Raw genomic sequence first — 13,283 nt, 5'->3', positions numbered from 1 at the left:
TTAATATTTCTCCTTTGTTAAGCCAGCAAGCTGGCAGAATGATTAGCTCACAGGGTAAAATGCTTTGTGGCATTTCATCCATCATCGTGTTCTCGGTTCAAATTCCACCTAGGTTGACTTCACCTTTCATCCTTTCTCGGTTGATGAAATAAGTACCAGTTGAACACTGCAGTCAGTGTAATCAATTTGATTCCACCTCCCTGAAATTGTTGGCCTTGTGCCAAAATTTTAAATCAGTATTTCTCTTTTTCTTGTAAGTTCAGTATTTTGTTAATTTCATCTTAAACACTTATGGAAGTGGAGCTGATTCTTATACAAAGTAGTTCTGTCTGTGATAGTTTTTGTAGCAAATGTTATAATAAATGGGGTATCTGCTGCAGGTTTACCATTCTAGCAAGGTTAAAAATATTTATCACCACTCTGAGCGTCCAGACAGATCAACAACAACCTCTTCTAGCCAGGCTGTTGATGAATTTTAAGTCGTAACTTACAACAAGGAAATACAAGTATATTACCATGCAAGTCTAATAAATCCTCAACATAAATTTCAGAATTGAAACTATATTTGTTCTTGGAAAGTTTGCATACCTACGGGATGTAAGTGATATCATCATCATCATCATTCTTTAACATCTGTTTTCCATGCTGGCATGGGTTGGAAGGTTTAACCAGAGATGGCTGCTGGAGAGCTGCACCAAGTTCCAGTCTGATTTGGTTTGGTTTCTATGGCTGGATTCCCTTCCTTATGCCAACCACTTCACAGGAGTGTGCTGTGTGCTTTTAATGTGACACTGACATGAGTGCTTTTTACATGGCACTGGCATATGATATAATTTTTATCTTAACATAGTTCTTTTGATTGTGGGTCTGCCTGCCTTTGTGCATAGTTATACTTGTTAGAGTTTAACTCATGCACACTCATCTGTGCTCACATATTTTACTATGTGTCCGTCCATACATGATGTATAATTGTTGAAATAACCAATGTTAAATAATTGTTTTGATGATGTTTTCTTTGATTTTCAGCTAATATCAACAACACACTCATGACACTAAGAAATTGTATTGATATTCTCCGTGAAAATCAGAAATTTGGATCAAGTAGGGTATGTAGAATTATTTCTCTCTATTTTTCTTTTTTTTACTAGTTTTAGTCATTGGGTTATGACCATGCTGGGGCACCACCATCAAGGGCTGTAGTTGAACATGACACTTACTTTAGTCTGTTGGTATCTATTTTATTCCTGCCTTGCCATTCTCTCCAGCAAACCCATTCAGTGCATGCTGGAGATCACCTTCTGATGAGCCAAGTAGCACCATGTTATCTGCAAATATCAGCTAACTGATCCTACACCCACCAATTGTGATACCCTTTCCATAACAGCTGTGCATGTTTGTCCATTTCATAAAAGGTATGAAAAGGAGAGGTGACAATACACCTGAAATCTGACACCCATTTTTTAAAAAGGTTTTAACTTAGCTCCTTTTACTCAAACACAAACATCTGTAGGGATTTCACTAATCTCAAACTCTGCACCTCCTCCATACTATATCCTGAGGCATGTGGTCATGCACTTTTCGAGATTGACATGGTGTGTAGCTTGGAGGGAGGTTGGTCATGCTTAGGTTTCCAGTAGGAAACTTTAATCACAATTGTTTCTGTAGGACCCTATGAAGGATGTAGCTGAGGATTTTACTCCCATAGCTTTCTCAGGCAGAGGAAATGGATGATATTTATTTTATTAACAGCCTAATTAAAGTTGATGTGAAGGGACATAACTCGACTCATCGCTTCATACTTCTATAAACACACACACACACACACACACACACACACACACACGCTGAAGCAAGTTGTTCACATAGGTTAGACATTTTCTTACCCTATTGACTGCTTACCCTTCAACTGACTGCTATAAGACCAGTTGACACACATTCTTCTGGATGCCTGATGCAATGACCAGCAGTTGTCATTCTTCTCTGCTGAATCTTCTCAGTCACTCTGTAGATCTTGATAAAGCTATTGGGTCATCCCATAAATAATGCAGTTTTTTCTATACTTCTTTTATTTTTCAAAATTAAGATAACCAAAGTTCTTTTTTCATCTAAGATATACTCTCTTTCATTTTCTACAATGCTCTTTCATCTATCTGGTAGACTTGTAAGGCCCCTCTTCCAAAACTCACTTGTTTTTGACGAAAAATACTCCTCCAGTACTGTTCTGACCTCGTCTACAGAATTCATATTTTTCTATCCAAATGATTTTGAAGACTGCAGAATAGATGATAACTAGATGGGGCGATGTCCGGCGAATATGGTGAGTGGGGCATTGTTTCCCATTCAAGCTGTTCCAGCCTTTGGAATGTCATCCTTGCTGTATGTAGTCGAGCATTATCCTGATAGAACACCTTTCATCTTGAAACCAAAGATGGTCGTTTTTCTTCTTGTGCTGACTTAAGCCACTCAAGCTGCTCACAGTAGATCTCCTTTATTATTGTTTGGTTTCAGTTTAAAAGTTCAAAATGGACTAAACCTTTCACGTCCTACTAAATAGATAACGACACCTTATGTGGGTGAAGACCTTCTTTAGCCTGGGGTGCCAATGTTTCTCCTTTCCCTACCCACTGTCTTTAGCGCTTGAAATTTTTATAGAGAACCCATTTCTCATCAGCAGTCACTATTCAGTCCAAAAAAGGTTCATTTGTGAGATGTGACAGCAAAGAAGAGCACATATTCACTCTCTCTGTGCAATTAGACTTGGAGAGTTTGTGAGGAACATATTGGCCCAATTTGCTGACTTTTCCGATGGCATGCAGGTGTCAATGAATGGTTGAATGACCAAATCCAAGCTTCTCTGCTAGTTTCACAGTTAAGATCGGATTTTGTTCCACTAGGGTTTGCAGGACATCCTCATTGAGCTCCGCAGATCTTCCAGGATGTGGCCTGTCTTCTAGGCTATAGTTTCTGGCTCAGAATTTCTGGAACCTCATTGACACTGGCTTATGCTTATTGTCCGATCCCCATATACTGCATTAATATTCCTTGCACTTTCCATTGCATCGTTGCCGTTATTGAGCTCATAAAGCAAAATATGCCCAATATGCTCCTTTGTCACTTCCATTATAGCTTTGAAAAGACAACTATTAAAATTGAACTGCACTTTTCAAAACTTGCTCTAATAATAAATGCAATGCAAAATTATTACCTGCTTTTATAGCAAGTTGATGCAGATAGTTCATCCTGTCCCCCTTCGACTTTTAGTTCATGGAATTGAAAAAAACGCATTATTTATGGGATGACCCAATACTTGTTGGTTAAATGAGCTCCCCACCTAACATTCAAAGCCATTCTTAACATTCTTGTGTAGCAGCTGTATTTTTTTCATAGCCCATATAGGCTATACAGGCAGCTAAAACAATTAGCAAAAGCATGGTACGTTACCAAACCATACTTTATCATTAATGATGGCTAGCTGTACTGGAAATATTATTTCTGTTCTTAAATAACTTGTTTACTTCATAGAAATACAGGATAATGAAATGGATCACATTTCAGTTATCTCTTATTCTCTTGCTATCTTCTTTATTACTCCTCCTTTTTTTTCTCTTTGTTTCACTGCTCCAGCTTTCTCTTCAGTTTCTTTCTTTTCTCTGTCTGCTTCTGTCATTCTAAATTCTGTTAAAATTCATTGTTCACAACATTTAACCTGCTTTCTTTCTTTCTTTCTTTCTTTTTTTTTTTTACTTTATTTTTAAACAGATTGTACCATATCGTGATTCCAAACTAACTCACCTCTTCAAGAGCTACTTAGAAGGTGACGGCAAGATCAGAATGGTTGTTTGTGTTAATCCTGCTGCCAATGAAGTTGGAGAAACTTTGGTTTGTTTCTTAGAGCTGATTTTAAAATATCATGATAAATACTTCATTATTTGATGAAATGCCAAGTGGCACAGTAGATAAATGGTTAAGACACCAGAAGCAAAGTTGCCATACTGTGATGTGTTTTGACCTACATGTGCCTGGCTAGTTAGAGACAAACGTTAGACACAGACAAAAAAGAGTCTGTCAAGTAATTCAATAACTCTTTCAAGAAAACAAAAGAGTTGATGAAAGCCAAGAGCCTGAAATGTATATTTCCTACTCCTCGTGGCAATAAGATTATTTTTTGTTGCCAGTACAAACTCTGAGTAGTTTACTTTGATTTCAGTTTTTGTCATGCTCGATGTAATATATCGTAGTTATATCATACTATGTTTCATGATCACCAGGACATCATATTATATTATGTTATAGTATATTATAAAATAATGAAAGGGCTTATTTGGATACTTTATGTCTGGCCCTTTAAACATTAAATCAACATGTTTCTTGACATCTGTGTCTATAAAATCCCTTTGTCCAATGATGTTTTTGAAAGCAGCTTATTGTTTAGAAAAAACACAAAAAAAGTTTACTTTGCTGGCTAATTTTGTTTCTTACTTACTTTCACATGTATTTCATAAGTTATGCAAATTCATCTTCATTGGTTAACCCTTTAGCATTTAAACTGGCCATACCTGGCCAAAGTATTCTACCTGTTTTATGCTCAAACTGGCCAGATCATACCTCTCATATCTACTCTACAATGTCATTTTAAACCTAAACAATCATATCATCAAAGCCTTAAATCTACAAGGTAATGTATGATTAATTCAAAATAATATGACTATATAAGCAATGCATTTGACAGAATAATTTGAATACTAAAGGGTTAACATCCATTCTTTTGAAGCTGGCATGGGTTAGGACAGTTCGACATGAGCCAACAAGCCAGAAGACTATCTCAAGCTCCAATGTTTTGTTTGACATGGTTACTATGGCTGGATGCCCCTTGTAGCATCAACCACTTCACTGAATGTATTGGGTGCTTTTTACACTCCAGCATTGCTAGTGCGGTCACCATGGGACTTGCAAGACAAGACCCACTTCAAATGAGGGAGTGTAGCATTGAGGAAGGTGGTTTTTGTGCCAGGTGATGAGATATTAATTTATGATGGTGGGACAGGAGCAGGTGTCTTGCTGTAGAGGAGATGCATGTCTGTCCTAGTTGGAAAAAAAAAGGAAGATGGTGGTGGTGAAGAGCTGTCAGGGTGTATTTTTAAGTTAGAAGAGTGAAAAGGGTGAATGGGTAGGTAAGTTTGGGAGAGTGACAGGGGGATAAAGATGGGGATGAATATGAATGGTGAACATGGGTGATGTGGTCAGTAGTGAATATCATGTAGGAGGGGGGGGGAATAGGAGTGGGTCAGATGATGTGAAGTATGGTGGAGGGATGGGATGCAAGAGGGAGATGCACAGTGTTAAATATTTTCTTATCCATTGAATCAACATTTTAATTGTTGTGGGACTCTAAGACATCTTGATGCTAGTTTATCACATATTTATTTTAATTTTCCCCCCTCTCTTTGTCCCCTTGCAGCATGTTATGAAATTTGCTGAAATCACACAAGAAGTAACTATTCAAAGAATAGAAGGTCGTTTTCAGGAAGTACCAGAAACTCCCAATGGTAAACTCTATCCAAATCTTGAGGAGTTTCGAAGTGATACTGGTTCAGGTAAATATGAATTGGTGCTTCATTCATCATCATTCTTTAACATCCGTTTTCCATGCTGGTATGGGTGAGATGGTTTGACCAGAGCTGGGAAGGAGGAGAGCTGCATCAGGTTCCTATCTGATTTGACTTGGTTTCTGCAGCTGAATGTCCTTCCTGATACCAATTGCTCTACAGTCTGCGGTGGGTGTTTTTATTCTGTTATTCATTTCAGTCATTGGACTGCAGCCATATATTGGCACTGTCTTAAAGTGATTAGTCAATCAAATTAACTCCTTATTTTAAATCTGGTGATTTTTATGTCTTATTCCCCTTTTTTGGCTGAACCACTAAGTAATGGAGATGTTAACAAACCAACAAAAAAAAAAAAAAAAAAAAAAAGCAGGTATTCAGTGAAATGTAGTGTTAGTGTGGTTCTCCAAATAATAAAATCATCCCCAAGTTACTGAATGTGCTGACTTAGAATTTCTGCTAAAGGACATTACATGTTGGTGAACTTGTATCATTTGTCAGCTTATAGTGATGTTACTTTCTGACCTTGCACACTTTGCCCACTTGTATTACATACCCTTACGTGAAACTGCATCTCTTGGCTACTTTCTCAGTACATTTACCCTTTTGAATCCCACTAGATGTTGCACAACCAACAGATCATGTTCGACTCTTGATCCTTCTCACTGCCATGTAACATCACACTCCTTACATTTTATACAGCTCTATGCTTTCTGCTCAGAGTAAAATCTTTGTTTGCTTGCCAATAGAGATAACAACCTTTCTGAACATTTCCCACTCACTTTTTAGTCTAGTGAGTATTCTTTCATCACAATCATCAAAATAGATACTACTTTCTTTATGTCTGAAACATCCATAGATTTCATTCACTGGTGTTCTTAATGGCAACCACTCATCATTTGTAGTACTTTTAAAATCTTGGTTGTTCTATCTGTTTACACTAAATACTCAGTAATAAATTCCTTTCCTATAAGTAAGCCAGTCAGTCTATAAAGCTAAATCTCAAGTGACATTTATTTACTACTACATATCTGGTTGTATGTTTGTTAAAAGTTATTAACCCTTTAGTATTCAAACGGGCCATATCAGGCCCAAAATATTTTGCTTGTTCCATGCTCAAACTGGCCAAATTTGGCCTCTCACACCTACCATGCAATGTCATTCTAAAAATATATAATTACTTCATTGAAACCTCAAAGCTACGAGATAATGCATGATTAATTAAAAATAAGGTGAATAAATAAGCATTATATTTGACAGTAAACTGAATGCTAAACAGTTAAATGCTATTTAGCAATTTGTCAGATGCTGTCAAATCGTCCAACCCATGCCAGTATGGGAAGCTGATGTTAAATGATAATAATGATGACTATTAAGACTTCAGAGAAATTGTAATGAAGGTAAAAAAATAGTCGGTCATGAATCTTGCTTCATCATTATTATTCAAGGAGGATATTAAATTATGATGATGATGCAACAAGGTTCATGGCTGACTTTTTTTTTCCCTCTCTATTACAACTTCTCTAAAGTCAGAGGCTGGTTTCAATCATCGTCGTCCTCATTGTCAACATCACTTTCATCAACATCGTCATCATCATCAACATTGTTTTCACCATCACCACCAGCATCATCATTATTATTTAATGCCCATTTTCTGGGCTTTCATTGGTTGGACAGTTTGACAGGATCTGACAAACCACAGGACTGTGACTGGCTATTAATTAATGTCTTATTTAATAACTTTTGGCAAATTGATGTATATAAGTTTACAACCAGATATAAACTACATTAAATAGGAAAAGATTTTTCTATTACTATGGTTATTGATTATATTCTATTTTTGCAGTTACTCTGGCTATTGAGCATACCTGTTTTCTTAGCAACAATAAATGATGTAAGATTTATTTGTATTTAGTAGGTCTGATATAAGCTTACTGGAATTTTTCCTCATGGGAGAAATTTGATGGGAACTGTTGTATCTTTTCATTGTAGAACATTCAAAAGAAAAATAAAACCTAAATAAGCTTTTTTTTTGCTTTCTTTTAAATTTCAGATGGTACGACTAGTAGCCATTCTACCACAGTTCCTGTGCCACTGTATGACCTGGGACCACAATTTCCAAACATGGAGGTAATTGTTTGTCTTCAAAATGTTTCTTAAACATTTTGTGCTCTAAATTTACTTTGGTGTGCCACAGGCTGTGGCACCAACATAGAATCTCTGAGAGAATATATTGGTGTAGTTTTTATGGTTTCTCATTCAGACGTATATTCTTTTACTTGTTTTATCTATTTGATTGCAGCCATGCTGTAGCACCGCCTTGAAGGGTTTTAGTCGGCCGAATCAACCTCAGGACTTATTCTCTAAGCCTGCTTATTCTATTGGTCTCTTTTGCTGAACTGCCAAGTTACGGGGGACATAAACACACCAACACTAGTTGTCAAGCAGTGATGGACACACACTCACACACACATACATGATGGGCTTCTTTCTATCTATTAAATCCATTCACAAGGCTTTGTCCGGCCCAAGTTGCCACACAGTGGGACTGAACCAGGAACCATGTGTTTAGGAAGCCAGCTTCTTACCACACAGTCACGTAAATAATAGTGACATTCATGTCTTTTCCTCAAAGTATTAGTGTCACATGTGAAGGAAAATTAGTTTCAGCATAATTGTAGGGAAGCTCTATGGCTACACAACTATGTTGTTTGTGTTTGATCCCATTTTGTGGAACCTTGGGCAGTTACCTTCTGATGTGTCACTTGCAACTTTTTTATGAGTCATATCAACAAGCGTCGTCTATAGCTTTGGGCCAACCAAAGCCTTCTGAGTGGATTTGGTAAATGGAGACCGGAAAAAACCCATTGTGTGTGCATATTTATATGCACACACATGAGTGGTTGGCGTTAGGTAGGGCATCCAGCTGTAGAAACTCTGCCAAATCAGATTGGAGCCTGGTGTAGCCATCTGGTTTCACCAGTCTTCAGTCAAATCGTCCAACCCATGCTAGCACTGTCACTGTGACATATTGTTGTTTTCTTTATCTTTCTCCCCATAAATACATTTGATCTATTGCTGGTATTTAAGCAAAAAATTTGGACTGTCCATATTTTAAACTGTGATTTTTAAAAAAGAAATATTTGTAGAATGCATATTTGCAAAATTTTCTGAAAATTCCAAAAAATAAAAATTGTTATGAGGGGTTAAAGCATAATTTTGCCAAAAATAACTGTTGAGGTTAATTCATTCAACTAAAACCCTTCAAGGTGGCGTCCCAGCATGATTGCAATCCAGTGACTGAAATGAGTAAAAGATAAATCATTTAAAAATTGCTTGTGAGAACATGGAGCAGACCGATGTAGAATTCAGTCTGACCTCGCACCAGCAGGAAGAGTGAAATATTCCACCATTCCACAGATGTACGAATCGGTGAAGAAATCTTGGGAAACTGTAAGAACTGAAATTTTGAAGGCTTTTAAAAAAATGTGAAATTTGTAATACACTAGATGTTGCTGAAGACATTGGAACCTTTGAAGACAATGACACCAACATTAGTGATGATGAGATTTAGGGCTTTGATAATGACACTGTTGAATTTTCAGTTTTGCAGATGGTTCAAGTTTTGGCTTCAGAACACTTATAGTTTTCCAAACTTATTACTGTGCTTTTTTTTATGATCAAACATTCTGGTATCTTAGTCTCTTTACAGAATGCTTTCTACTATTGCTAAGCTGGTTTTATTTTATTTTTACTCTCCCACTTCCCTCTCACTCTGTCTCTCTCATCCTTGTTTCTGTTTTTGGTTAATTCAGCTAGTCCATCCATCTGATGATTCAACTTTGAAAGAATTACACAGATTTTTGGGGATTCGACTTGAAAAAAGACAAAGATGTATTGAAGTTGCTCAACAAAAATGTATGTACTTTCTGTTTGATCAAACTGCTATGGATGTCTACTATTGTATATGCATGTTTTTACACAATATTGTAATGATAAAATTGTTGCATGGTGCTACTAGTGTTGTAGTTTCTACAACATTAGTGTCGTGGCTAAAAAAATGGATAAAAAGCAATTTAGTAAAAAAAAAAAAAAAAAAATTCCGAGTGGGGTGTATTAACATCATGTAATCCATTCTTATTTCTCCAACAGCTTTATTATATAACTATGTTGACTTATACTTTAAATTCCATTAGATAACTATGTTGATTGATACTTTAAATCCCAGTTTATTTACGTGTATTTATTACATGTTAAATTAATGGTAGGAAAACCACAATCCTTGATGCATCTTAAGTACAGCAAATTGCCACAACTCCCAGTCCTTATTTCCTCAGTGAGGCCCAGCATGAAGTAAAATTAAAATTCAGTAGAAGTTATAATCTTGTTTAAATATGTCAAAATAATTTCTATAGGAAATTGAGTATATTTAGTGGTTGATGGTGAGTAGTGCTAAGGTTGGTCTGGCTGTGTAGACTTCCAAATTATTCTTAATTTGTCCAGTGCACTCCATGCTTTTGCTATGTAGATTGATACATCTTCCTTTGGTGGATGAGATACCACTTCTGAGATAAGCGAAATGTTTGATGTTCTTCTGAGGTGTACTGCTAAACAAGTTGATTTGGCTGTTCTGGTTAAAGCATGGAATCAACATGCAAGGAAAAGCATTTTATGGAGATATCCCCAACATATTAATCATTCAAGAGCTGAAGACAAGATATGCTAATCATTGTTATCAAAGTAAAGATGAATTAGTGAGTGAGCTGCTTTTGTAGATCCCAAGCCATGAGAATTCTTGTCAGATGACACAATGACATACATTGATCAACTCTCTTGTGATGTTGAGTTCTAGTAAAAGACCTAAAAAATGTCATGGAAGATGGGAACATTTGTAGAGAAGAGTTTTGGTTAAGGCAACCCAACTGAAATGATATAGTTCTAAGATTATAGAAGCCTTAGGCTAGGACATTCACTTTTGAACCTCAGAAGTCTGAAAAATAAATTCATCTAGGAACTCAAAATAATGATGTTAATAATGATTTTCTTTCTTTGTTTTTCAAATTCCTGTAAATTTACCAGGATGTTAAATTTAATGGTATAATAATTCTGATTTTTTTTTCTTCAGTTTTAATTTTGATTTGCATTGTCATATTGGGTGATATTTAGCATGACAAGGCAAGCTTAAAAATGAAATAAATGTTTTTATAATGAAAATTGCTTATTAAAATCATGTTATGTCTGTTTTCCATGCTGGCATGGATTGGACTGTTTGACAGGAGCTGGCGAGCTGAAAAGCTACCTGAGCTCCATGCCTGTTTTGGCATGGTTTCTGTGACGGGATGCCTTTCCTGACACCAACCACTTTACAGCATGTACAGAGTGCTTTTATGCAGCAACAGCATGGGCACTTTCACATGACGCCAGCAGGTACCTTTTATGTGGCACCAGCACTCACAAACCTGCAAGATTAGAATCGCTCTGCTGAAGAGGGTGTAGGAGACATACCTGTAGCAAAGACAACAACGATTTTACTTAGCTTGACTTGTCTTTTCTAGCACAGCAAATCGCTAGAAGTCTCGGTCACTTGTCATCCCCTCTGTGAGGTCCAACGTCTTAAGATTTTGTCTCATCATTTTGTCCCACATCTTCCTGTGTCTACCCCTTCCACATCTTTCTCCACAATTAGAGATCAGAACTTCTTGATGCGGCTGTCCTTATCCATACACATTACATGACCATACCAGTGCAATCTTCTCTCGTGCATATTACATCTGATGCCTGTATACCCAGTTTTTCTCTCAAATCACTTACACTCCGATGTATATATACACTGACATTACCATCCATTTTTTTTTTTCTAATAGGTGATGATTTCCGTTCACTTTTGCTAAAAGTAGAGAAAGAGAATTCCTACCTCCCAGTTCTTGAAAAAGAAGTTTTTAATCTTCGCAGAGAAAACTCAAATTTGAAACAAGACAATCTAAATATAAACAAAGAACTGAAAGAGCTTCAGCAAGAATTAAGAGCCTTAAGTTCAAAATTAAGAAGCTCTGAACGACAAGTAAGTGAAGATTTATTGTCTTTTACAAAACAGGGAGAGGCCAAGCAGTGTAGGATAATGAACATTACCAATCTCATTGCAGTGTAGGACAATGAACATTACCAATCTCAATTTCATATATTTAAAATTTATTGAATTTCAAAATACTATATGTGCTTCTTACATAATATCTGTTCAGGCCTACTTTCTGCACTTAATCACAATTTAAGTCTTGAGTAATGCTAGGGAAGGAGCTAATGCTATTAGTTAATTTGATTGTCATCAGAACAATTAAATTCAGTTTTTATCATTCTTCAATTTCTTGCGAACCAAACGTATGTTCATGTATTATATTCTTTTACCTGTTTCAGTCATTGGACTGTAGTCATGCTGGGGCACCACCTTGAAGGGTTTAGTCGAACAAATTGATACCAGTACTTGTTATTTAAAGCCTGATACTTATTCTATCAGTCTCTTTTACCAGACTGCTAAGTTACAGGGACTTAAACCAACATCAGTTATCAACCAATGGACACACATGACAGGCTGCTTTCAGTTTCCATCTACCAAATCCATTTATAAAGCTTTAGTTGGCTTAAAGCTATAAAAGAAAACACTCGCTCAAGGTGCCACACAATGGGACCGAACCTGAAACTGTGATTGAGAAGCAAATGTCTTAGTACAGAGCTATGCTTATGCCAGTTAACTTTTTTGAGGAATAACCTGTCCATGGCATAAATATCATTACAGAGATTTCTTTAGCATTAACTCTAGATTCCAGCACTCTTTACCATTTGAAATGCTCACTCCACTCCCCTCCACTATTTTATTGCTACATTATTGTATTCTCTGTAGTCACTGTCTCCAGATATCATTTCAACTGAGAAAGTACACTGCACTCACTCAATTTCCTTCTAATTTTGTTCTGTACATTTAAAATTTTTTTCCTGCCACTATGCTTCTTATGAACTCTGACACATTGTATTTTTAAATGGATTTTCCAACTCCTTGCTGATATTAGTTTTTGCTGTCGATCTGCAGTTTTTTCTTTTAATTTTCACTTCAGCTTCTTATAGCACTTGTTCCATCCAGTTCTGATTTGTTTAATTAGGATTGAATATGTGTACATTCTATTACTATTTCTCTTATGCAACATATTCAACCAACTAAAGATTAAGTTCCAGTGTTTCATCTCACTCATTTTTTAAAGTCTGGTACTTATTCTGTTGATGTCTTCTGTCAAACCACTAAATTACAGGGTTGTAAAGAAACCAACATCATTAGTCTAGCAGTTTTGGGGAAAAGCACTCGTGCACACACACGTATACATGCGTGTGTGTGCGCACATACATGAGGAACTTCCACACAGTTTCTGCCTACCAAGCTCACTAACCAGGTTATGGTCAACCTATAAAGTCAACCTATTCAGTGATTCATTCTAACAATGGCTTTGCTCATATATGAGAAAGCAGCTACTATATATATAGAAAACTCCGAATGACCTGTCCTTGTTTTCTTTTTATCTTCTATCTGGATGTTTTGTTGTCCCTTTCTTGTATCATCTAACTGTCTGGATGTTTTGCGTTCTTGTCCCATTTTGTATTATATATATATATATATATATATATATATATATATAT

The 13,283-nt window shown here is 36.3% G+C and overlaps 1 protein-coding gene across 3 annotated transcripts in view; it reads left to right on the top strand.

The window, feature by feature from the left end:
- The window catches only part of LOC106875469 (kinesin-like protein KIF23), a 59,164-nt gene that overhangs the window by 28,556 nt on the left and 17,325 nt on the right, over window positions 1–13,283 (top strand). For all 3 annotated transcript variants that reach the window (XM_014923627.2, XM_014923626.2, XM_014923625.2), the window contains 6 exons: window positions 1,027–1,106; window positions 3,760–3,879; window positions 5,459–5,594; window positions 7,657–7,733; window positions 9,419–9,521; window positions 11,468–11,664. In XM_014923627.2, the coding sequence (XP_014779113.1) occupies window positions 1,027–1,106; window positions 3,760–3,879; window positions 5,459–5,594; window positions 7,657–7,733; window positions 9,419–9,521; window positions 11,468–11,664 (713 nt within the window). The remainder of the gene's footprint in view (window positions 1–1,026; window positions 1,107–3,759; window positions 3,880–5,458; window positions 5,595–7,656; window positions 7,734–9,418; window positions 9,522–11,467; window positions 11,665–13,283) is intronic.

Source organism: Octopus bimaculoides, chromosome 18 (genome assembly GCF_001194135.2).
Source record: "Octopus bimaculoides isolate UCB-OBI-ISO-001 chromosome 18, ASM119413v2, whole genome shotgun sequence".
NCBI classification, from domain to species: Eukaryota; Metazoa; Mollusca; class Cephalopoda; order Octopoda; family Octopodidae; genus Octopus; species Octopus bimaculoides.
The sequence above is the reverse complement of the archived record's forward strand: the minus strand, read 5'-3'. Positions and strand labels throughout refer to the sequence as shown.